Source organism: Volvox carteri (genome assembly GCF_000143455.1).
Source record: "Volvox carteri f. nagariensis unplaced genomic scaffold VOLCAscaffold_108, whole genome shotgun sequence".
In the NCBI taxonomy this organism is placed as follows: Eukaryota; Viridiplantae; Chlorophyta; class Chlorophyceae; order Chlamydomonadales; family Volvocaceae; genus Volvox; species Volvox carteri.
In genome coordinates, this window is record NW_003307651.1 from 75982 (window position 1) to 101338 (window position 25357).

The 25357-nt window shown below is 55.5% G+C and overlaps 5 protein-coding genes across 5 annotated transcripts in view; 3 read left to right on the forward strand and 2 right to left on the reverse strand.

Moving 5' to 3' along the window:
- Window positions 1-1486, forward strand: part of VOLCADRAFT_108355 (uncharacterized protein) — a gene marked incomplete at its 5' end in the record, with an annotated part of 4651 nt that extends 3165 nt beyond the window's left edge. Inside the window, 2 exons of the mRNA XM_002958817.1 lie at window positions 480-604; window positions 833-1486. Of these exons, the coding sequence (XP_002958863.1) occupies window positions 480-604; window positions 833-1000 (293 nt within the window). The 3' untranslated portion in view covers window positions 1001-1486. The remainder of the gene's footprint in view (window positions 1-479; window positions 605-832) is intronic.
- A 693-nt stretch (window positions 1487-2179) lies between these two features.
- On the reverse strand, window positions 2180-6852 carry VOLCADRAFT_100196 (uncharacterized protein; the record flags this gene model as incomplete). Its single annotated transcript, XM_002958833.1, has 10 exons — window positions 2180-2466; window positions 2508-2676; window positions 3216-3410; window positions 3720-3796; window positions 3904-4086; window positions 4294-4522; window positions 4917-4964; window positions 5122-5135; window positions 5651-6150; window positions 6845-6852. 10 exons carry the CDS (start codon window positions 6850-6852, stop codon window positions 2180-2182), a joined length of 1710 nt encoding a protein of 569 aa, XP_002958879.1.
- Window positions 6853-7014: 162 nt separating this feature from the next.
- Window positions 7015-11524, forward strand: VOLCADRAFT_108356 (uncharacterized protein; the record flags this gene model as incomplete). The annotated part of the gene is made up of 9 exons (XM_002958818.1): window positions 7015-7434; window positions 7717-7895; window positions 8219-8342; window positions 8681-8776; window positions 9458-9496; window positions 9910-9996; window positions 10476-10580; window positions 10796-10843; window positions 11137-11524. 9 exons carry the CDS (start codon window positions 7015-7017, stop codon window positions 11350-11352), a joined length of 1314 nt encoding a protein of 437 aa, XP_002958864.1. The 3' UTR covers window positions 11353-11524.
- Window positions 11525-13208: 1684 nt separating this feature from the next.
- On the forward strand, window positions 13209-16827 carry phV3 (extracellular matrix glycoprotein pherophorin-V3; the record flags this gene model as incomplete). Its single annotated transcript, XM_002958819.1, has 7 exons — window positions 13209-13275; window positions 13591-14157; window positions 14702-14846; window positions 15526-15577; window positions 15840-15947; window positions 16122-16227; window positions 16752-16827. Exons 1-7 carry the CDS (start codon window positions 13217-13219, stop codon window positions 16825-16827), a joined length of 1113 nt encoding a protein of 370 aa, XP_002958865.1. The 5' UTR covers window positions 13209-13216.
- A 2179-nt stretch (window positions 16828-19006) lies between these two features.
- VOLCADRAFT_84677 (serine protease) lies at window positions 19007-24075 on the reverse strand. The gene is made up of 9 exons (XM_002958834.1): window positions 23905-24075; window positions 23239-23352; window positions 22951-23109; window positions 22414-22521; window positions 21578-21987; window positions 21182-21398; window positions 20796-20900; window positions 20642-20723; window positions 19007-19481 (listed from the first exon to the last, which is right to left on the reverse strand). Exons 1-9 carry the CDS (start codon window positions 24067-24069, stop codon window positions 19312-19314), a joined length of 1530 nt encoding a protein of 509 aa, XP_002958880.1. The 5' UTR covers window positions 24070-24075; the 3' UTR covers window positions 19007-19311.
- Between the last annotated feature and the right edge of the window lie 1282 nt (window positions 24076-25357).

The window sequence follows — 25357 nt, forward strand, 5'->3', positions numbered from 1 at the left end:
GGGAGGGGGGCGAGAAGGTGGGGGGGGCCGGGAAGGGCAGGGGGGCCCGTCGTTAGCGCCGCCTTTGTTTGCCATCTCCGCAGTTGGGGCCCCCAACTAACGAACTAACTAATTGACTAGCTATCCATTTGTGCGATTTCGTTGGAAATGCTAAACCACTGTGTGTATTTATGTATGTATGTACGTAACGACAGGACGGGGGGTTATTGGAGCGGGGGTGGTGGTTGCCATGACGGTTACGGTCGTAGGGGCTGTAGGGGGCCGGGGAGGGGCGGGGAAAGGGAAATCAGCACCCGGGTAAAACCGCAAATTGGGAATTAGAAAACAACACAGACGATTTTAGCTGTGGCCTATATCTGCTTAAATCGCCTGTGGTTCGTCTTACCGCTCCTACACATACATACATACATACATACATACATACATACATACATACATACATACATACATACATACATACATACACACATCGCCCCCAGGTATTGCTGTGGTAGCGTACACCTCGCTGGGCAGCTCCGAGTTACTGAGTCACCCTGTCGTACAGCAAGTGGCGGCGGAGGTGGGGCGGACTCCTGCACAAGTGCTACTGAGGTGGGGACTGCAGGTGAGTGAGAGGGGGGAGGGGGAGGGGGGAGGGGGGAAGACTACTTCCAAGCTCTGATACCCAGCCAGCCACCTCCCCAGCATCTCCTCATCCAGCCCCCCACAGTGGCTGATCGCAAACATGCATAAGTCCCCTTTTCCCACTGCATTGTACGACTTGTTCGTACTCTTACCACATATACTCATTCTCCCCCTCCTCCCGCACTCCCCCCCCCCGCCGGCCCCGCAGGAGGGCTGTGCGGTCATTCCCAAGAGTGTACGACCCGAGCGCATATCCGAGTGGCGGGAGGAGCTGCTGCTGGGGGCCGACTGGGCACTGGGGGGCAGCCACATGGCCGCGTTGGGGGCGCTGGAGGACGGACACAAGTACTGCTGGGACCCCGAGGGAATCGTGTGACGTGTGTGTGTGTGTGTGGCCGAGGAGGGGGAGGAGGGAAGGTGGTTTGTCAGCTGTTAGATGTACGGCATCGCCCGGCCTTGTACAGCATGGGAGTGGGTGGGCGGATGTAGGTGCGAGGAGTACGCGCCTGGGCAGCTGAGCGACACACACTGTGGGGGCTGCTGTGTTGGTGCATGTGCTGACGTGTAAGTGTGTTTACATGTATGTATGTATGGATGGACATGCATGGATGTATGTATGTATGTTGGAAGGAACACGCCGATCGTGCCGTGTGTATGTGACTGACCCCCCTAGCTGGATTGTTTAAACATTCGTTTGTTAAAATGTCTTGAGCAGTTGCTGCTGTGTGTACATGCATGCATGGTGGTTATGTATACTGTATAGCATGCCGTATGTTAGGTTCATTAAATGAATGGACTTTGATGCCACGATAGGATTACTAGTCGTGATGTCTGTCTGTCTGTCTGTCGGGAGCCTATTCGGCCTGCTGCCACCTACTGCCCACCTACCCACGCATCCACCACCACCACCGCCACCACCATCTTACAGACCCCGACATGTCGAATACAATTGGCTAGACACACACACACACACACACACACATGCGGCGGTGCAGCTCAGGTCACCAAAACATACAAACATACATACGTACATACATACACATATGAACACTGTCGTACCGTTCCAACCCACGCCAAATAACGTTCCGTACTAAGACCGATCCAAACATCGGAAGCCGCAAACCCCCGGCTCGGAGGCAGCTCCAGAGGCGACCCACCCCACCCAGCCCCCACCCCACCGCTCCATCACCCGCACATCACGGCACTCCCCCCCTCTCAGTGGATTGACGCCGCTGCTCCGAAACCGCCCTCCGGCACTGTCCCCGCCAGCCCCGCGGCGCGTAGGGCCCACAGCGTGTCCCTTGCGCAGGCCGCCCAAGCAACCACCTCACTGGGCAGCTGCTCTACCACCACCTCACTGCCTACAGCCGCCAGCGCCGCCGCCGCTGGTGCTGCTATTGCTGGTGCTGCTATTGCTGCTGGTGCTGCTGCTTTCCCTGTTATTGCCGCATTCTCGTCACGTTGTTCTTTATCGTCAGACAGATCTACAGCCCAATCCGCTGGCCCGCTAGCAGGGACTGGCATAGCGGCAGCGACGGCGACGGCATCGGGGGTGCTATGTACGGCCGCCAGCGCCGCCGCTACAGCTGCGTTTGCACTTCCGACGGAGCCCCATGACGTCACCGCCGCCAGCGCAGCTCCAAACACCCGCCGCCGGTGCCCTCGCATCCGTTGCCGCCGGGCGGCGCGAGCCGTCACCGCGGGACCGGCGCTGCCAGCAGTGTACGGCGGCGCCGGCGGCAGCGGGCAGGCTGCCGCCAGGGCTCCCACCGCCCAGGCCAGCTGCACCAACGTCAGCGGCGGCAGCGGCGCCACATGTACGGCAGGTGACGCTGCCGGCCGCTGCGCCGGGTTGGAGGCGGGGGCAGGAGGTGGTACCTCACGCCCGACCTCAACCTGCGGCTGAAGCGGCTGTAGCTGCGGCAGTGGTTCCGGAGCGAGGGCCCATTCCGCGGTGGAGGGCTGTAGCTCAGCAGCCAGGGCCAGCCAGGGGTCCAGACCGGGCTGTACGGCAGCCAGAGCTGCAGCCTCCCAGTCCTCGGGGGGAACGAACTTTGGGTTTGGGGGTTTGCGGCGGGAGTGGGGGGTTTCAGCGACGGGTAGGAGGAAGAAGAAGAAGAAGAGGCGACGCAGTGAAAGCTTCAAAGTCACGAAAGTGGGATATTCCGAAAATGTTGAGACTTGGAGAAAGGGAGGCTGGAACTGCAAACCCCACCTAAGTTACCCGGACAGCTGACTAGGTTAACCAAGCGAGTGAGAGGGAACGCACACCAGGAGGCGGGGTTGTGTGCGCATGTATGTGTGTATGTCAACATGTCGCCGACTGGTTCGGAACCCCTCCGTCGCCGTCCCGGCCACTACATCACCTTACTACCATTCCGTATTCGTCATGCTCGAGACGTTTACCTTGTGGAGTAATGCACCCACCATCATCGTCAAGCCTGTTGTGTCGCCTGATTCTCTCACACGCCTTTGACATTACACATGCGTGACACTCCGGTATCAACGTACACAAACACAAAAAAAACACAAAAACGAGCACAGCTCAACTATCTAGATGCACACACATACATACACACATACATACACACCTGCAGTGTCGCCAGGCAGTACAGAATCTCCGCCACTGATGCTGTTGTTGCTGCCTCCTCGTCGCAACCGTCCCCCTCCGTCGACCCGTGGGTCACACCCTCCCCTCTCCCCCCCACGATGTGTTTTCTGTATGCCGTACACCAGTCGGCCAGCCAGGGCTCCCCAGGGTAGGCCCCGTCCACAGCTGATACGGCCTACAACGACACCACGAGAGGGGCCGGGGGGAGTATGTATGTATGTATGCATGTTATGAGCCTCAGGTGCTACACCCCTCGAGACACTCGCGACACGGGGGACGGCGCGGAACTACGGCACTCGTACAGCAGCTGTACAATTGTACGACAGGGGTGTTTATCTCATCCAAATTCTGCTGCTGTGTGCAAGAACGCTGGAGACGCCTCCCAACGCCGATGACGCCACATTGTGCGGGACCCCCAAACCAGAGGGCAGCGCCCGTCCTCCCGCCCTCTACCCCCCTCTCCCCCCCACCCCACCTCACTCACCAGAAGCAACGTCCGCAGCTGGGGCTCAGAAAGCCCCTCCCCCCGCCCCCCGTCCACTCCCACACTCCGATTGGAACCTGAGGGGGGGTTGCAGGAGGCGGCGGGGGACGTGGACGTGTGTTTATGTGTGTATAGCGGAGGGGAAGGCATGGGTGTAGTAGGGCTTGGGGGGGATGTACCGCACCTGCGGAAGGCGACTGTTGTACGGACTGCTGCTGCTGCAATGAAGAGCTGCTGCTACAGCCCCTCCAGCGCCAACCCGTGAAGCCCTGTCCTGCAACGGCCACGAGAAGTCGTACACAACTCCTCGTGGGTGTACGGTGGAGGGCGGCTAGGCAGGCCAGCAGACGTACGGCATCCGAAGGGTCTGTGAAGGGGAGCCGTGGAAGCGGGGCGGGGGGGGGGTAGTGGGGGATGAATGGACGGAGGTCGGGGGGTGGGTGGGGGTAATGACGGGGGGGAAACGGTGAGGCAGAGGAACCGGTTGATTGGGGGGGTCGACGGGGGTGTCACGTCGAATTTGGTTGTGTTTTTTACGACACGCCGACCGCTTCCCCTCCCCCCGTCCCCTCACCAATGCTCTCCGCGCACTCGATCAGTCGATCCTCAACCGCCTCCAACCACCGCTGTACAGCAGCGGCAGCATCCATAGGGCCCGAAACACCACCCACATGCCCGGCCCTGGCGGCAGGGAGGCTCGTGCGGTTGCTACTGCTACTGCCGCCGAACTGGCTACTGCTGCTGCCCTCGGTCTCAATGCTACAGCTGACAGTCCCCGTTGCCGCTTCTGATAGGATCGCGATCTGGGGGTGAGGTAGGGGGGGGAACAGGCGGCAAGGCGCGACCTGATCTGACTGGCCATGTTAGGTTGCGTTGGAGCCGGCGTGGCATGGGATGTAGCTGGTAAGGTGAGGTGCGGTGGACAGCAGGAGTGGGAGCTAGATCGCAATGCTGCTCTTACCAAGCGCCACCGCCCAGCCCCACCCTAACTCCCTCCCCCCCTCCTCAACCCCACCCCCAGCCTCACCCCCACCCCCAGCCTCACCCCCATTCAAGTCATAGCATACGTCGGTAGATATTCCTGAAATGCAGTCCATGTATATTTGCCCACTCCTGGACTGTATCCGTCTATCTCTCCGGGGTATCAGCGGCTTCGCTCATCAGGAGGTTCGTGTTACCTGTCTCCACACCCCTCACCTCGCGCGGCAGCAGGGAGGGCAGCTCACCCCGCGCCACCTCCACCATCTGGCTCCAGAACCAAGGATCTCGGTATCGGAGCCGGAACCACAGCAGCTCCACCAGCTCGCCGTACACCCGCCCTCCACTCACCAGCAACCCGCCCCTCACGCGGACGGAGCGGAGGACCTCATCAGCTAGCACAGCTACCGGCTCCGAAACCCACCGGGGGGCCGGGGACTGAGGAGGAGGCCCTGGCCGAGATTGAGGCTGGGGCTCCGAAACCTCCTGGAGGAGCTGTGCTTCTTGCTCCGGAACCCCTTTGGGCTGAAGCTGCGGCTCCCGCTGCTGCTGCTGTTGCTGCTGCTGTTGCTGCTGCTGGTCATGTTGGCGATGTTGTTCTTCTTCTGCTGCTCCTTCTTCCTCCGCCAGCACCGCCATTCGGTGACAAGCGAGCAGCAGCAGCCGCTGACCCAAGGGGCCGGATTCAGGACTGCGGCTGGATCCAGAAATGGAACTAGATCCAGAATTCCTTGCGGATCCGGAACTCAATCTGAATCCAGGATGGGATCTGGATCCAGAACTGAAGCTCTGGTGGTTGTGGTCGTGGAGATGGCCGCGATGTACGAGTAGCTGTGCCACGTGTTGCAACGAGTCCGCCTCGGATATCAATCGCTCCAGGAGGGGGTCTCCCCCGGGACCAATACCCCGAAAGGGGAAAGAATGTACGGCTGCAGCGGCGCCTCCACCGCCACCTGGTCCGTACGACACCATGGCGGCGGCCGCTCCGAAATCAGCATCAGCAGCGAGACTGGCAGTGACTTGCCCCTCGACGGCGGCGGCGGGGGGAGAAGAGGGCGAAGACGGACCGGCAGAGGCCCTCCGATGGGGGGCCCCTCCTGGCGCTGCTGCTGGAGGCAGTAGCAGCAGCGGCGGGTTCAAAATGTGACGAAGCTCCCATTCTTCCTCCTCCTCCTCCTCCTCCTCCTGCAAGTCCTGCAAGTCCTGCTTATACTCGTTTGCGTTCGTATTGGCAGTAGCACCACCACTACCACTACCACTACTGCTACTGCCAGCGTCATTGGTATCAGAGCCGGTGTGATTGGAGCTGGGGCTGGGTCGCTGCTGAGCTCGCGAATTTAGTTGTCGCCGTCTTGAGTGTGGCGGCGGCTGTAGCCGTGATGGTTGCTGCCGCTTGGACTGCTGCCGGTCCTGCTGCTGTGGAGGCGGTGAAGGTGTGGTTTCGGGGTCACGGCTGTACAGCGGCGGCGAGGGTGGGGGTTTAGTGCGGTCCCTTCCGCCGTCGTGATTGGCAGGTCTGCGAGCCACATATCGGGCTGGGATGGCAGGTGGGCGCTGTGAACGGGTGGAGTGGTTTGGTGAGATACTTGATGGACTTGATGTGGGTGGCTTTGATGCCGGGGCTGATGATGGGGCCGTGGCTGCGGATTGCTCGGCCGCAGAGCGTGGTGTGGATGTTGACGATGGCGATGGCGAAGCTGCGGCGAGGCTGTGGCTGGACGGGATGCGGAAATGCAGATGGCGATCGAGGAATGGTGGCAGGTGGTGGACACGACCTGCTAAACACCAGCCGTTCGGGATAGACTCCGGACAAGCTAGCCGCTCTACTCGATACATGCTGCAGGTCCTGGGGCAGCTACTGCAAGTAGCTTCAGTCGTCAGTCAAGGAATTATCATTCTTTCAAAGAAACATGCCTGGAATTATGTAATTATCGCGTTGGCACATTTAGAATGCTCGTGTGACATATGATACTAGCAGGATAAAGTAAACTGGGGCAGATTAAGGGCATTTTGTTTGTAGAAAACAAGAATCGTTGCGTGGGTTTTCCATTTGCCATAGCACCAGGGAGTGAGGCTTCGGAAGTATTTTCGTTCCGTTTTTGGACAAAGAAGTGGCTGGTACGACGGCGGTGTCGTGCTGGGCTCACTACGACATCGCGCTAAAACAGCTTAGCTAACTTCCCTTCCAAAGTTTCAGCATCCTCTACGCGCTGCACATTCATATCATAAAAACTGATTCATTTGCAGCCGCCACGTTCCGTGCTAGGACCCTAAACACTCGTTTTCTTCCAGGACAATATAGCGCTAGCAGACAATTATGCCGAAACGGAAAGCAGAAGCTCAGCTAAAGCGTGAGAAGGTTGAGGAAGAGGAGCAGCCGGAGGAGCAGCGGAAAGCCGCTGTCGATGACGAAGGTGACGACGCCAAGGATGATGATGGCAAAGCGGATGATGATAGCAGCGATGAAGGGGAAAGTAATGACGACGAGGACGAGGACGAAGACGACAGCGATGATGATGACAGCGACAGCGATGACGACTCCTGCCCAGATGCCTCCGCAAGCGAAGCTGAATCGGATGACGACGAGGAGGGGGAGGCTTATAAGGAGGTCAACGTGCAATTTGAATTCTTTGACCCCCAAGAACGGGACTTCCTAGGGCTCAAAGCGCTGCTCAACACGTACTTGGACGGCCAGCAGTACGATTGCAGCGGATTGGTGGACGCCATAATACGGCAGGTGGGCGTCGTACATATTCTTAAGCAATTTAAGCACGATGGAAGGTTCTCAGTCTTACCCCCTCCACTCCCACCATATCCCCGGGCCCCCCCCCTCCCGGGGCTCCCTAAGGATTGCAGTACGGGCAGTTGCGTCACCGCTTTGGACTCCGCCGACAGTTGGCAGTTGGCAGTTGGCCTCTTGCACGTAGTACCCACCATTCGCACATCCCTCATTCCTCCCCCCATCCCCGAACCCCCCCCTCCCCCGAATCAATTTACCCCTCCGCACCGAAACCCGCAGACGGCTGTTGGTACGGTAGTGAAGTCTTCCGAGGAGGATGACCCGTTTGCCGTACTAACTGCCTTCAACACCAGCCGTGGTCCCGCGGCCGGCAGCTCCTGGCTGGGGCAGCTGCGGAGCTATCTGAGGGACCACTGCCCGGACGAGGCCACAAGGGGGAAACTGGACAAGGCAAGAACGTGCGTTTGTGTGTGCATGTCCGATATGCGTGTGTATGTATGTCCTACGTTTGTTGATTTGCATGTTGATTTGTTCGTTTGTTTGCTAATTTGGCGGTTGTGGAAATAGCAGGAAAGGATAAGAGGGGGGGGCGGGAGGGGGAAAAGGATAGGTGGTGTGTATGCGTGTGTCTGATATCAATTCGCTGGTGGGTTACGGGGGTGTTCCCTTTTCTGTTGCGACCGTTTCATGTCGTGTCGTTTGCCTCACCTGATTTGTGACTGGCGCGTGAGTGGGTAACACGAACCTCCTGATGAGCGAAGCCGCTGATACCCCCCCGGAGAGATAGACGGATACAGTCCCGGAGTGGGCAAACATACATGGACTGGACAGCATTTCAGGACCGATTGGATGACGGACCACTGCTGTGCTTGAGCAGTAGTCTTGGCGGCGGCGCTGCCACAGGGGTGGGGGGTGGGGGGCCCTTTGCGGTCGGGTACAGTGACGTCAGCAAGGGTAAGGGGGGCACTGCGGCCGTACCTTCAGTCCGGGGGTAGCTGACACCACCACTTATCACCACCTACCTACCTACCTACCTACCTACCTACCTACCTACGTACCTACCTACCTACCTACGTAACTACCTACCTACCTACCTACCTGCCTAACGGCTAAACATATATCCCGATATGTTTCTAGGAACTCTAGGACTCTGAGTCACCGGGAAAGGAAAGGAAAGGAAAGGAAAGTTTGCCGTACGTTTTGGTCCCCCATATCCCCGCCCACACACGTCCTCACCCTCCAGGCCTTTTCTGATGCTGGTACGGCACTTCTGGTTTCGGAGCGACTGATCAACTGCCCCCCCCAGCTGGCTCCACCGCTGATGCAAATGCTGATGGAGGTCAGTACGAATATTCTTACGGACCTACATTCGTACAGATAGCGTACGGATGCAGCCACATAGGCGCCTGTCTCTATCGGTTTGGCGTTAGTGAGGGGGTGGAAAAGTGGGAGTGGAGGGGGTGGGAGGGGGTTGGGGATACGGGGTCAGATGTGGCTGTGCGGGAAAAGGCGGTTGGAAAGGGCGTTGTAGGACAGCCGCATGTGGTGTGATGTTTGTTGTGATGTGGAGCGAGCGGAGGGGGTTGGGACGTGTGTGTGTGGGTTGGGGGGTTGGGGTGGAGGGTGACGGGGGTTGGGAGGGGGGAGAGAAAAAGGAGTTCGTCAGCTTCAGTTACGTTGTGATACACACACACGACGACGTAGCAGCGGGTAGAGCAGTGGCGGGAGAGGGGGGAGGGGGGTTTAGCTTGTGGGGTTAGTGTGATGTAGGGGTATTGGGGGGGGCGGGCGGCAATACGGGTGGGGTTGTACGAAAGCACGGAGGGGCTTAAGGAGGGTTTGTTGTTTCCCGGATAGAAAGCCATGTGTGCGTGTGTATGTATGTATATGTATGTGTGTATGTATGTATGTATGTGTGTATGTATGTGTGTGATGTGTATGTATGTGTGTATGTATGTATGTATCTTGCCATCATATGCACTTACCGCCCCTCCTATTTCCCTCGTGCCCTGCCAATCAGGAAATAGAGGGAGCTGCCCGCGACGAGGACTACCCCGCGGTAGGTGGGGGGGTGGGGGGGTCGAGTGGGGGGTGGGGGGTGGGGGGGTATGTGCCACCCGGGGGGGGGGGGTGGACGTCGCGTAGTTCTGTTTGTGAAGACAAGATTCGTGACTCGTGCACTGCTTGTTGACGTACAGGATAATGTACTGCGCTACCTGTGAGTCATACACACACACGCGCGCACACGCACACACACGTCCAACACCCAAACCCACGTTCACAGGGGCGAAACTCCGTACATCGGCTCACCCTCTTCCCACTCCTTTATTTCCGGTCCCCGTAATCTCTCCGACCAGAGGGGTGTGCGTGCGTGCCTGTGTGTTTTGCCCAAACCCCATTGCCCCCCTACGTCCCATCTTTAACCCTGGTTCCCTCGCTTTCTTTCCGGTACACATACATACATACATGCAGGAGGAGCGGGAGGAGTTCGCCTTCCGCCGCTACCTGCACGTCACCCGAGTTTACACGGACACCCTGGAGGGGGGGGAGGCGGAGGAGGTGGGGGGGGGGGTATAGGAGGAGGGGTTGGGGGGTGATAAAGGGCGGACTCTCGGGGGGGGGTTATCTCTGGGATGTGGCGTGTGTGTGCGCGTGCGTGTGTGTGTGTGTGTTTCCTCCCAACAGTGATGGTGGTCCTTGCACGTCGTTCGTTGGAGTGGTAGTTGGAATGGTAGTTGGGGTGGTTAAGGAGCCTGATTAGTTAGTTACAGCCTGCGAGATTCAACCTCGGACCCCCCCGCGCGCGCGTGTGTTGGGGGGGGAGTGGGGGTTTAGGTTTTAGTGGTTATAACTACCGTCCCGCCGACCCACCGACCCACACACCCCTTACACCCTTCATGGGGATTTCTGCAACTTCAATTATGATGTTTAAATTGTCATACACTGTTCTCGTCCCTCTCTCCGTCTTCTGATGTGAAGTCAAGATCGCGTAAAGCCCCACCCACTCTTTCCGTACATACACACAAACGTACGAGCAGGATGGCGAGAACGGCAGTGCGGGTGGTGCGGGTGGTTCCGGAGGCAGCAATCTCAACAAGAGCTCTTTTCGGGGGAAGAAGGGCAACGGCGGTGCGGCAGGCAAGGTACGGACATCTCGTGTCTGTCTGTATGTCTGTATGTCTGGGTACTGGTAGTAAGAGTGGTAGTGGCGAGGAGGAGGGGGCGGTGTTGTTGTTTGTGTTGGCGGTGGTGCTGCTGCGGAGGCAGACCCAGCCAAGAAAAACCCCGGACAGCCTCACCACCACCCAACCCCCCCACTCCCCACAAACCCCCTCAACTCCCGTTCCCCTCCTACCAGGAGCAGCTCGTTGTGTATGTGAGGCCGGAGGACGAGTACCTCCACCAGGTGCGTGTATGTATGTATGTACGTGTGTTTGTCAGGTTTCGGGGCGGGGTTCTACCAAAATACGCGGGAGCCCCAACTCGCGTCCCCTGATCTCCCCGCATCGTGTCCTTTTGCGCCCCAGTTAGTTTTTTTCTACATTCTAAAACCCTGTGTGCATTTCCCCCTGGTGTATTTGCTTCTTCGCCCCCTCTGAAACCCCCCGGCCCTTTAGACCGCAAAACATACACACACACACACACACACACATGCACACGCTCGTCTCCCCCTCCTCCCCCCCTCCTCCCCTCCGGCAGGTCTGTTCCTGGAGCTTCACTTTCCCCTTGGAGGGCCGTCCGGTGGCTAAGGGTGACCTGAGGCCGCTGCGTGCCGTCATGTGTGTTTCGGCTGAGCGCGTGGGAGAGGCGCGAGCCATGATGGACCTGGTGGTGGGGAATATGATGGCGGAGGGGGCAGAAGGGGGGAAGCGTGTTGACAAGGCGCGGGAAAAGGCCGGGGGAAAGGGGTTGTAGGGTAGGAGTTGAAAGCTACTGCCGCTGCTACTGCTCCGCTATGCGGCTGCAGGTGTTGTTGGAGGATGCGGGAGCGAGTTTGTGTTTTAGAGATTGGTGCTGGAAACCCTTTTTGTTGGTGTTTGAAACCCATATTGACTGTAACGGTAACTGTAACGATAACGGTAACTGTATCGGTTGTTCGTTGCAAGGGTCTTCGCTCATTCCTTGTTCCATGTCAACAATCGTGACCGTTAATAGGAAAGCAAACTTGTCCGGATTTTGTCCGTACTTGTCCGTACAGCCGAATAGGCAATAGACACAGCAGTTACTTCCGTTAGGTTGCCCACTATTCAGGGGCTTATGTAACGAGCATGAGCTGTTACATTACTCTCATTCGCTTATTCGTTATCGTTCGTCGGTGTAATTTGGCCTTCGCCATAAGGCCTTCGCCTAATCTGATGCGCTTTGCCGTACTTCCGCCGGTGAGCGGTCGATAAGACGGCTCACCACCCATCACTCGGGGTCTTTCGGTTCCACCTCGCAAGTGGAGAGGTTCCTAAATAGGCGCGATCGTAACATTGGTATCGAGACTGCGTTCGTTGGGCGCTGATTGAAATTGCTCTCCAACCAACCAACCAAAATCATAACTGCGCGCAGCACACGTCTGGCCTTATTACGTGCTAACCAACCAAATAATGACCCAAAGGCCGGACTCTTTGTCGTACTTCAACCTCCTAGTCGGTTGCGGATACCAACAGGCGTCGATAACGGTTTCTGTACACGATGCCTTACATCAGCATAAGTTAGCAATCGACAATCCAATCCGGGAGTTGCGATTTATTCCGAACTGCTTTGGTGAGATGGCCCTTTTGAGGCGGACCGCGATCGATCAAATTCACCCCAACAGACAGTTAGTCACAACTTGCTGAGATATATGTCACTCCATATGACGTGCTAACAGACACAAGTCGGCTTCCTGCCGGGTTCCAAAAGGCTATGGAAAATGCCTGTGCGGTATGCGACGGGTTATTGCAGCCGTTGCCAATAAGCCACCACTAGCGTGGGCAGCCACCATCGGTTGGACCCGAGCGCTCGAAGTTACGAGCTTAGTTTGGCTTGCTGCTCGCTTAGATAGCTCCGAAGGCGGCCCGCCCGCCCACCTGGCGGCTGACATTTAGAGCGCAGCGCGTTCGGAAGAGCGGCTGGGTCTCTGGAGCTCTAAGGTCTAAGAACAAAATTATTAAATTCAATTTAAAGGATGGACAACAAAATCCGATGTAGGTCTCCATCAGTCCGACTTCGCAATTAGTTGCACTTATCAGCCCCGCGCTTTTTGTAAATACGACTGTGGAGCATTTGAAAGCTCGCCGTAACTTTCTTGCAGTGCAACCCAGTATTCACGCCGCTGCACTGCTCGCCACGAGCTGCTGCTGGCAGCGTGACTGCGATGAGATTCGTTTGGGGCGAGAGGTTTCCGCATGTTCCGGTGCATTCCGTCACATAGGTGATGTTAATTCTATCCGAGCGCACGTGCGAGTGGAGCGTGGTGTCAAGTCTGGGTGCGACTCACTCAAACACGCAGCACAACGGTGGTTGGGCCAGATTAGGCAACCACATATTTATTTGGCGAGCATCCATTCGATAGAATGCGGTTTGTGTCAGATTTTATAAAAAAAATCTAATTCAAATGAAATTGAGTTGATTGGTTCGAATAGACATTGCGTCTCGGGGCGGCGAGGGAAGCAGCACCTGCAGTTTTTGGACATACTCCTGCCCGCCGTTTCATGTAGGCGTAGGGCCCACCCGCAGCTATCGCTAGCGTACATAAGAGCGCTATACCGATAAACAAAAGATAACGTATAATCTGTCCAAATATAACAACATGGCTTACTTTTCGAAGGGAGCTTTCGCTTTCACGGCACTGCTGCTGGCGATTGGCTGGTAAGATTGTTTGGATGCATCGCATTGATTTTTTAATCCTCGAAAAAACAAAAACATGTGCGCTCATTACCAGGCCATAAACCTGAAGGATTTGCGTGTTTTTGCCTTTGGTCCTATTTTTACATTGGCACGCACAATCGCGGTTCTATGCCACAACTGACAATTATTCAGACTACTATAGCATGCAAGATAATTTGTTATAAATCACAACTTGGTTATGCAATGGGCGTGTCAACTACAAGCACTGCTGTCCCTTACTTATTATTGCTGCTTCCGTCCGAGTCGGCGTTCCACATGCGTTCCACTGTCCGGCAGGTGGTTCAGCGCGAGTGCGCATGAGTTCCATGACTATTACAGTGATTACCCGAATTTCCCCCCGAGCCTTCCGAGTGGACACCAACCCGACGAAGACATCAATGGCTCACCGCCTGACTCGTACCCCACGAAGAGTTGCAGTTTCTGCATCGTGGCGACCCTTCAGCCCCCGGCATATGATGTGCGACCCTACCGCTTCGATGAGGCCACCTGCGCCGCTATCCAGCAGAAGATCTCCGACTTCATGAACTCTCTACTGGAGGCCGCCAACATCTATGTCTTCTCACCCTTCGTGCCAACCGACTGCTCTGGCACACAACTCAATGTGTGCGGCGCCTTTAACGGCTCAGACGTTGCTGCTGTGCATAATGTTAAAAAAGCATTGCAGCAGCAGCTTCCCGTATTCCTTGAGCTCGCGAGTGACAACGATATCTGCCAGCCGCAACTGGAGGGATACCAGGTGGTGATCTCCACCGAACAGTTTGTAGAACATCGGTGTCTGGATGACCTCTCACCGTCGTCCAAGCACTGCGACCCGTGGGCCCCATTTCCCAGCTGCTCACCATCGTGAGTACCTGTAGTACCTGGCCGCTGAAAAGGCCTCTCGAGATGCTGGTGGAGCGCTTAGCGCGTATTTGTAGTTGTTATGTGTGCCGTACTGTGTACCAGGTACTACAGTACCCGTCGTATGACATCTGCAGTTGCGGGACTTGACATTCTCCCTAACATGGCATCCGAGGGTGCTATTTACGTCTTGATGCGACCTCACTTCACGACGATTCGTTGATGAGGGCACAGATGTGTGCACGGGGCACGGCACGGCCGCCCTAACTTGCCTAACTCGCTTCGGGAAGTTTACTGGAAGCTTCCTCTCACAAGAATTAAACCCATGTATATGTATATTATCAAGGTAGCGACTTTGTCGTGCTTGCAGATCTTGAAAAGGTGCCTACAGATCTTGAAAAGGTGTACTCAGCAAAGCAAAGACACCATGCTAACACGCATGGATCAAAATACATTTTAGGACCATTGGCTGGGTGAAATAAATATCCATATTACTATTATTGGTGCTGTCGTCCCTGCGGACATCTGCTCCTTTCCTGCCATGCAGATGTAGATGTGACAAGAACCAGGGCGTCCTGCCGTACACGGTGTCCCCCAACTGGTACACACAGCCGGGCAACATCCGCTGGGGCCGCAACGTCACTGAGTACTGCTTCACCGTCAACACGGTGGACTCGAGTCAGCTCAAGCCGGTGAGGCCAGACAGATAGGTGCCCCACGGAGGGACCCGCGGGTTGCCATTCGCTTTATTTCCTCCCATGCACCTAGCTGCTGCAGTAGCTGTAGATAGTACGGCACACGCTGAGGTGCTCCGCCAGCAAAATAGAGGCCTTCTCAACGGACACCTACTATGTCTGGGGCCCTCCCAGGTCCCAGCCACATCAGCAGCCTGTGCCCGTCCTTCTCCTTTCCGCTGGGGCAGTGGATGGCGGTCAGTCCATGTCACATGACGCGCACCCTCACATGCCCCTGGCCTTTTAACTCCTTTTCAGTTACAGAGTCCATCAGCTGGCATAATCAACTACCTAAGAATAAAATGAAAAATTTAATAATAATTACAACTGGTTAAGTGGGGCGCACCGTAGCCTGTAATAATGAATAGAGAGATTTCAATAACCCTTTTACACACAAGCTGTAATGTGCTTAACCAGTATCAATATTTACCAGTATGAGCCGTACTTCTGTACGACAGCTACTACACCTGGTCTGTTCAGTTGTATCGGTCCTGCTGCTAAGTGTAAGGGAGCCTGCCTGATGACGAGCCTATTCGCCCAGAAGTTCATTTCATCGCTTCGCAACCTCGCACCCCAGGACATGAACGATTTTCTCTAAGGATGCTGTCCCGTCATTTGCTTACCCCCTGCTATGCAGAGCTCTTGCTACAGTGTAAGCGATGCGCTTGCAAAGATTGAGTGGTCTGCAGGTAAAGTTGTTGTGTTGTTCTCCCTCGCTGTAGCCTTATCAGGCAATGTGGGCAAACATGGATGGTTGCATGGTTTGTGGATGGGACTGAATGTGCGTATGGTTGTACTGTATGTGGCCGCAGCAGTCGGACCTTCCTACATCACTTGAGATCTATCTTTGCATGGAGAGCCAACCCACAAGAGCCTTTCTTCTGTTGCCTGCCCTGGCTATAGCTTAGCCAGGCCTCAACTACCACTGCTGTTACCACGTGCTAATTGCAGAGGATACACTCAGGTCGGCGGTCAGAGGCTTCACAGTGTACCCTGCTGGGGGTCCGATGAAGACGATCGCCGACAGCTGGGGCGCCACGGGAACCGATACCCTGAAAGGTACGTACTGCTACTAGCTCGCTACAGCTAGCTAGGGGAATTCGAATGCACCTCATCATGAACAGTTCAATGTCTACATGTTCTGCTAGGTCTGTTACACCATGTATAACACTGCAACTGTGCAATAACACAACTTGCATCCATAACCCTGTGTATGTGTATGTGTATGTGCAGTCACCCTGAACTGGACTGAAGAACAAGCCAACGGTGGCGTGGTGTGTGTAGCGATTCAGAACCACATCACCATGAGCAACCTGTGCAAAACTGGTTATGGCCAGTGGTAAGGAGGCGTTTGGGTTTTTCGTGGCCTAAGTAAGCTGCTTTGCCGAATGAAATAGCCACTCGCTCGCTCGCTAGGTGACCAGCGGGAAATGAGGTCATGTTTTACATATATATCCGTACATACATACATACATACACGGGCTCAATGTTCATTCTGCATGCATGTAAACCTCCCAGCAGTGTATCCGCAAAGTGGCGTGGCACAAATAACTGTAACATGAACAAGGCGTGTAACAGTGGTGGTGTGTATTGTGCACCTGCTGCTGCTGTTCCCTGCTGGGGCCCCTCTCCATCCCAACCCAACCCAACCCTGCCTGCTGGGTGCCCACGGAATACTCCATCAATCATGAAGGCATCATTTGCCACTCAGGCACTGTCAATGAGAGACCGCCCCGGTTCAATTAATCACACTGTTATCTGTGCACTAGGTAATGATGCCCACGTGCATGTCGGGTGTGTTATAACTAACACTCCTTCCTTTCTCCCCCCACTCACCGTTGCCTATGTATTCCGCCCGTACAGCTACGTCAGCATCTACAACAGCTACAAATCGGGCTCTTGCTGCCCCACGTACCGCACTGGTCCACCAAGGCAGTAGCAGTACAAGGAACTTTAGCTTGGGGGTACTTGTAGTAGCTGGTACACAGTACCGCTCTACAAATACGCGCAAAGCGTGACCACCAGCATCTCGAGAGGCCTTTTCAGCTGCCAGCGACTACAGTACTATCCTAGTAGGTGCAGCCGGCTCTAGTGGTAGCCAGTGGTGGTTGTATCGTATGTATGTAGGTCGTTCTAAAACCTAATCAACCAAACCGCGGACTTCATTCCATTGCTGTTGGGTATATCTGGCCCACTAGCGAGCGCATACTCCCTGACAGAATGTGTGTGCCGTACCATGGACTAGCGAGCTATTACAAGTATGGATGTCTACGGATGTGTGTGTGTGTGTTACATGGTTGGGGGTGCGTGACCCCATACCTGTAAGACTACCCATACGAGCCGAAGGCCCAAGGGCAATACTACAACGCCTAAAAGCCACGGAGGAAAGGAAAAAAACACCGCACATCAGCCCAGACTAGCGTCCAAAGGGGGTAATTGAGTTTCGGTGAGCCCACATACGTGCCAACATCCTCGCCAGACGTGCTGGTTCCCATTTCATGGCCTCCAACATGCTCTGTTGATGATCGAATTCCTCTTCAGCACGAATATCATTATAGGCTGGGCATTCCAATAACACGTGTTTTTCATCCTCGATTCGGCTATTAGCACCACAACCGCGGCAAAACCGCTGCCCCCTGGGGACATGGTACTTGCCTCTTCGTGCTCTGTTTGCCTCCAGAGCCCAGCAACATAAACGAAACTGCATTAGCTTACGACGTGCTAAACGAGGAATGAAAACCTTAGCATGTGTTGGCCACATGACGGCTGCGGCTCCCGAAAAGGGCAGCCCCATCCAGTGCTTATACTTCACAGATGTAGATATGCGCAGCGTTACTGTGTCTTTTGATGCGATCAAGCTTGGAAGCCTTCTGGTGTGCAATCTCATCATGAGAGCGCGGAAGGAGATCGTACGGGAATATTCCATTTCAGGTTGTTTCAGATTTGTTAAGAATGATCCTGTGTGCGCCCCCTGACGGGACCGTTGTGTGTGGGGGGCGAGCACATGCTGCTGGCCGACGGTCAGTGTACGACATGTAACATATACAACTACGGTTACAGCGCCTGTTTGTGAATAATCGCACCGTGATGCCCACTTCGCCGTTTGCAGCTAAATGCAAAAATGGATGAGCGCAACAGGCGCTAAAACGAAGTGATGCCTGATTATCCACTTATGGCTTCTGACATACATATGTATGTACATATGTACCGGTGGTCCACAATCACCTGTGACATGTCTATCCCCGCGGTATTACCCTGTGATGGATCATCGGCTGCACACGGAGAACGAAACACAGCCCGCTGTTGTGGCATACTTGCATATTTCCCTGAGGAATTTCCTAAGGCTCTGGCACTTCGCCACTTGGCATTATCTTCGCACATATTTGGTTACCCCACTGGGCACTTGCCTATCTTTTACCATACGTGAATCTGGATTATGACACCTGTCACTGGTAGACCCGCTTGGGTTACGATTGCTTCGATTGGTGATGGCAGCTCTATTCCCGGGCCTTGTAATTACAAATTGCTGTACAAGTGGTCTGGAGTCTTGGTGTCGTACACTAGGTTGTGATAGCGTAACAGAAAGTGAGTTTGTACAGTTCGTAACTACGGGACCGTACCGTTACTGTGATCAAGCAAATTTACATGATCATATTGGCTATTTGCAAGTGGTCTGGCTGCATAAGGAATTGGGAATGATGCAGGCAGATTTCGTTATGTTAGGTAGGGCAATGATCTTGAACGCATACGAAACTACGTACTAAAGGTACATTACTTGCTTTAGTCAATACTTTGATTCCAGGCTTGCAAATAATTTTGTGGAGGTGTAAGATTGACATTTAACTTCCGCTGTTGAGCTGTTCAGGCTCGGATCTCCGAGAAAACTTCAAATCTGTGACAGATGTCAGCTAAATACATGGCTGCGAATGCTTTTGTATCATTTCTTGTTGATTTCAGTGGGACTAGAGAATTGTTATTTTTTCTTCCTTCATATGTTAGGCTGTTAGTAGAGCTGCGATACATGAAGCTGTTGTCGCTGCTGGTAAGTATTACTGTAGTTGGTATAAAGAATCCACTAAGCGATTACTAAGCGGGTAAATGGGACCCTAAGACAAGTCCGTTCCAGTAATTATTACATGCGGTGGCCAAGACGTACGGAACCAGGGACTCGCTCTGCTCCCCTTCACTGCCGCGTGCAAGATGGGAGGTCTCAATGGATTGAACATTGAACACGATGAAATGGACCTTAGTTGAAGCAACGCCGGCAGTGTCAACACCGGCCGAGCGACAGCCTTAGAGAGGGGTTGCCTGTACGGCACACACAAGCTACGTCGTGAGCGAATGAACGTAGGACGGGACGCCTGTTCGGCCGGCTGACATCCGAGTGACAGATAGATATACAGACAGATCCCCCCCTGCATTACTAGGCCCGCCCGCCATCACTGTTGTTCAACGACCCCTCTGGCTCCCCCACCGCCCCCGGTCCCCCCCCTCCTCCCCCTGCTGCCCCCTTGAGCGCCTCCCGGACATGCGGTGCCATGTCCTGCGGTATGGAGTGCGCTCTCAACACGTCGGGCGTGACCTTGAGCACATCTGGGACCCGGGGGCCGCGTGTGTGTATGTGTGTGCGGGGGGGGGAGGGAGGGGGAAAAGAGCGGGACGAAGGGGTAATTACTTGCAAATACTTGTTGTGCATGTATGGTCCGGTGCCTCTCAAGGCGCTCCGATAAGAGCTCCCACAACCACCACAACCACCACCAGGGTTGGACAGGACCTTCCTGAAATAGTCGGGTTGCCGGTTTTCCCCTTCCCATGCCCGTCGGGCCCACCCGATAGCGTTTTTGCATATCTTTCAATTTCTGTCGGGTGCCCCGATAGCCCATCCCAAAACCTGTCGGGTGACGCAAGAACGAAATTTCGCTGTGTGCCGCTTGAAATTACATTTATTCGTATTTTATATGCGCAGTTTCCAGTTCTCATTTTGCAGTTCACAGTTCTGATATGCACGAACAAACACACCCACACACCCACACACAGCAACACATGCACGCCTGCACGTCTGCCTGTGAGCATCAAGCTGTTTTGGTAAAGCCCACAGACTTACAGGACGAGGCAGCAAACGTTCGAAAGGGTAATGTAAAGCTGCATATGGTCTTTGTATTAATTGTCAATAAGGTCGAGATAAGGTAGTGTGCCCTTCGCTTATGTATCCAAGCATGGATCCCTGTACAGCAGAGTCAAAGGATAAAGAAGAAGAGGCAACGAAGTGAACGAATGCTACCACTACATTACATATTTCCATCCAGTTATATTTTTATGAATGCCATTATGTATCGCTGTAGCTGTCCGTCGCCGAAGGGCCCACCGACGACCCACGGCACCCGATCGGGCGGTCCTAGCGCCCCTAACCCTGTCGGGTCCCCCGACGGGAGCCCTCCGGGCCCCGACGGGGGCTCCCGATGGCCGTTTGGCATTTTCCCCCTTTTTCGTCGGGTCCGCCCGAAAGCATTTTTCAAAGCCTGTCGGGATTTTCAGCACAAGTGCCATTCCTGTCGGGACCCGATCGGACTGTCGCACCCTGACCACCATCCCGGGGGGGGGGGGTAACATCACATCACATCACAGTGGTAGCTAATATCACAACGAATGTGACATCTCTCTCTCTCTCTCTCTCTCTCTCTCACGGGCGGGGAAATACGGAATATGTGCTGTGTGAAAGGGAGGTGGACTCACTCACTCACTCACTCACTCACCCCCGGCCTCCACAACCACCACCTCGTTGTAGTCCAGGTCGAAGCGAAGGAAGCCGCCGCCGCCATCACCCGCTACCGGGCCCTGGGCCCCTGTCCCTGCGGCTGCTGCCACTGCCGCCTGCCTCTCCCTCTCCCTTTGCAGCTCCTGCCGTACCTCCTCCGCCAGCTGAGTCAGATTGCTGATGTGGCGACCGTTAAACTTCAGCAGTTGTACGTTGTACACGTCCTCATAACCCAATGTGGCGTCACAAGCCAGAACCTGAACAGCGCGGGGTGAGGTCGGGGGGGGGGAAGGGTGGGGGAGGGGAGGAGCCAAACCACGAGCGAGTGAAGCTGGTGCCAAGGGAAGACTGCTGCGGCCGATGGAGGAGAGGGGGGAAGGGAAGCCCAGGCAGGGAGGGGGGAAGGAAGGGAAAAGGGGAAATCGCACAGTCATAAGGAAACCCTAGTTTAATTAAAGAGGTGCAACTGCCGAAAATATTGATTACGCGGAGAAAAAAGTGCATATACATACGCACATACATACGTACACATACGAACCTGCGACAGAACCACCACCTCCTCATCCTGAGTCTTGGGAAAGCCGTGGTACAGCCGGTCAAGAAGTTTGACCGGTGCGTCAGTGCCGTAATCACTGCCGTACTCCGACTGAAGGTACGGCTCACTGGCTGTCGTAAACACCAGGCCCCCCACAATGAGGTACGGCGGGTCCCGGTTGTTCAGGTGCGGGGGAACAAGCGCCTTGGGTTTCGATAGGCTGGGGGGGGGACGGGGTCGTACACACACAGGGAGAGGAAGGGGGGAAACTAAACCACACCACATACATACATATATACACATTGGTTTTAATGTTCTTTGAAGCAACGCACAAACACACACACGCATCCATGTACACGCGCACCCCTCGAAACCCCCAACCCCGAAACCGAAACGTACGTGACATTTAGCTCCATCTTCTTCCCACCTCGAAGTACATCCAGCTTTGCCGTATCCCCCACAAACTTGGACGTGATCAAGTACGAAAACGCGATCCGCTCGCCCGTACGGAACGGCACCGTACCGTCATTCGAAATCGGGGTCCCGTCAAACGCCAACACCACGTCATCAGGCTGCAGTACACTCGCCGCCGCGGAGGTGGGGTTTATGGACCGGGTAAGCACGCCTTTTTGTCCCGGAGACATGCCGTACGCGCGACGTAACGCCTCGCTTTCCATTCTTTGCCACTGTAGCCCAAGCGCAGGGAAGCCGGTGAATGTCGATGTACGCAGATAATCTTCCAAAAAGTGGATAACCACGGGCGTCGGGATGACGTAACCCACATTTTCCACATCACTGCCCACAAGCGCCTTCGCGTGTGTGTGTATGTGTGTTTGGGGGGTTTGGGGGGATTAGGGGGGATTAGGGGGGGGAGAAATTACATGATAAGGATGAGGGGAAATGGAAGGAGCGGGTAAGGGGTGTGTATGTGTGTGTTTCGATCTGGGGCAGGATGTACGGAAAACCGAAAAGGCAAACCCAGACGCGACGCGAACACTCGGCAGCGACACGACACTGTGCGACATTCCCCAACCCCGAACACGTACATACATACAGGATGCAACGACCTCCCTCCTCACTTCCGAACTGGTGGGGTTGGCTGACTCAGCGACCAAGTCCGCCAAGGCAAGCAGTCCTCCACTGGCACCTCCCCCCGCCCTCCCTTTCCCCCCCCTTCCCCGTCTACCCCCGTTTCCCCCCCCCACATACACACACACACACACACACACACACACCTGGAAGGCAATACCCACGCACTGACACGCCCGGTTGAAGACGGGTCCACCGCTGTTGCCGCCATTGATGGCCGCATCGATTTGGATGGCCAACAACTCGGTCGAGCCCTGGGGTGGGGCGTATGTGTGCGTATGTATATACGTATATGTATATGTATGTATGAAGGGTTGTGGGGGGAAATGCAACACGCGGAAAACGACCAGGCGGGCGGAGGGGGGGGGTATTAGGGGATAACCAGGGAGAAATCGGGTGAAGAAAGGGAGTACGGAATAGGGTACGGCAACTTGTAATGGAAGATGTCGTGGGGGGAGCGCAACGACGGGTAAGGACAGATCCGGGTTGTACAGCGGACAGAAAACGACATTAACGAATTGGTGATTGTTAACGGTCTAACGGAAACATACCAACCCACACAGCAAGCATACGCATTGCCCCCTCCCCCTCCCCCTCCCTCTCACAAAAAGAAGGATTTGCACATCACACCACACCACTCGTACATCCGTACTGTACCTGTACGACACCCGTACAGAACTTACATGGCTATAATCCGTAACCTCAATTCGGCTGACCACACCCGCCGTAACGGATATGGTGTCCCCCCCCACGGGGTAACCGACAACCGCCACGCCGTCCTGCAGGCGGGGAAGAGGCCCCAGCTCCAGAACCGGCAGTTGGCGACCGCTTCCAACCCCCAACTGCCAACTACCAACTGCCGAACCATCACCGCCATCCTCGCCCGCCGCTGCCGGGGGAAAGGTCCGTGCTGCCGCGGGTGCTGCTGCTGCTACAGCCGTGTCGTCGTCCTCCTCCTCCTCCGCAGCTACTGCCCCCCAGAACTCCGGGTCATCCACCTCCAGTGCGGCGATGTCGCACTCCACTCCGAGACTGACCACCCGGGCCAGGAACTTGCGGTCGTCACCCCGCCGCTTCACCTTGACCTGTACGGCAGGGAAGGACCTTAAAACCCCTTAAATACCTCCCTCCCACCCAACGGGGACGAGGCCACGTGGACTAGGGCCTTACATCTGCAGCAGGGGGGCCCTGTGACCGCTCTGCGACCGCCACCGCCACCGACTGGCGCACATCTGGTTCTCTTTGATGTTCTCTAGTGCGGCAGGAGAGCAATAACTCGGAGCTCTGTTCTGTCGTACTGAGCACCGGCGCCATACAGCTGCTTCATGTCGAGTGCGAGTTATGTGTTCGGCCGACCCGTGGGTCGCACCTTACTGCGCCTGACTGCGCGTTTTTGCTGCGGTCGTTGCCCAACCGTTTGTTCCTTTCGGTTGTTCGTTATCCCCGAGCAGTTAGCCCCCGGGCAGTCGGTACGGGTTCGGTTGCCTTCATCCATTCCTGCTAACCACTCCCCCACCCGATCCCCTACTACAGCAGCTTAACTCGTGTGTGGTATCATAACAGAACCCTAAAACTCCTCATGAGCCTTCCCACATACATACATACATACATACATACATACATACATGCAAACACACCTGTGTATGGTAATCCACGGAGTGGGCGTTAGTGAGCAGCCAGTTACGGCCGCCGTACCGTACGACAAATCCCGACGATGAGCTGCTGTACTGCCGCTTACGTTGCCAAGGTAGAGAATAGTTCGGCTCCGTATGCATACAGTACACCTTCACGACGGCATCCATGTACGGCGCCTGAGGTACGGCAATGTACGGGAGATGTACCCAGGATTAAAAACGTTTGAAAGGTGGGCCCACGGGGTTCGGGAGAACAATGAGGGCACTGGTGGGGGGCAGCAGCAGCAGTAGCAGCAGCAGTAGCAGCAGTAGCTGCAGTAGCTGCAGCCGCAGCAGAAGCTGCAGCCGCAGCAGCGCGCGAAAGGAGAGCGCGATGAAGAGGGGAGACCCCAGCAGGAGGCGGCCGCGTGTCCCCACAGCAGCTGACGTCAGCAACCCATCCTCCGTACAATCTCCATCCTGACCTCAACCCCCGCCCCCACATCCCCCGACCCTTTTCCACCAGTTCACCAGCACCAGCACCATCCCTATACGCCGCCGCCGCCGCTGCCATTGTGTTTTACCCCCCTCCCCAATTTTCCCCCCCCTTCCCGCGTCACCCCTCACCCGGGCCCCCCCCCCTGAGCGTGCTAACGTAGGGAACACTAACGTAAAACCCTAATACTGGATTTACATGTTACGTTACGTTGCGAAACCTTTTAGGTAAAAGTGGGCCTGAGAAAGTCACCCAGTTTACATGGGACATTACGACGAGGTGTTCGCTGGACGAGCTGTGTAAACCATCTCCATTTTATGGCTTTCAATGGCCAAAACTTCAGCATATTCCCATATGGATTGGAATAAATTCGTGTTGCTTGATGCTGGGGCGTTCGGGCCGATTCGGCGCTGCCCATGCCGCTGCCCATGCGGCCGACTTGCTGTTTCCCCAGCGGCTTCAGCCCTGATACTGCGTTTGGTTGCCTATTTGCCATATTAGCGGTTGCTAGCGGGCGAGCAATACGGGCGGTGTTGTCCTTGTTCATTTTTAGAATATAAGGCAGCGGTGCAACAAGGAATTCGGTCGGAGTGCAAAGCGCGCACAATTTGTCAAGTATGTGGTCTTTATAAGCGATTGGGCTTGGCCGTTTGTTATAATTCGTGAAATTGGCGACGCAATTCAGGTAACGGTAGGAGGGGTCAACGTTTGACGAAATTCACCCCGCTCCCCCGGTCACTTTAGACTTTTCGTCCACTTTACCGGTAACGTACCGTTACCATGTCCGAACCGACCACTTTTCCCAAAAAGTCTTAACGTAACGTAGCATGTAAACTGGCTATAAAACCCTAACGTAGGCAACCCAAAGCTCATACAGACAGACATACGAACACTCACCAGCTGCTGCCCCGCCTCCTCATCAAGCTCTTCCAACGGGGGTTCGTCAGCGGCCGCCGCCGCCGTCAGGGGGGCAGGGGGTGC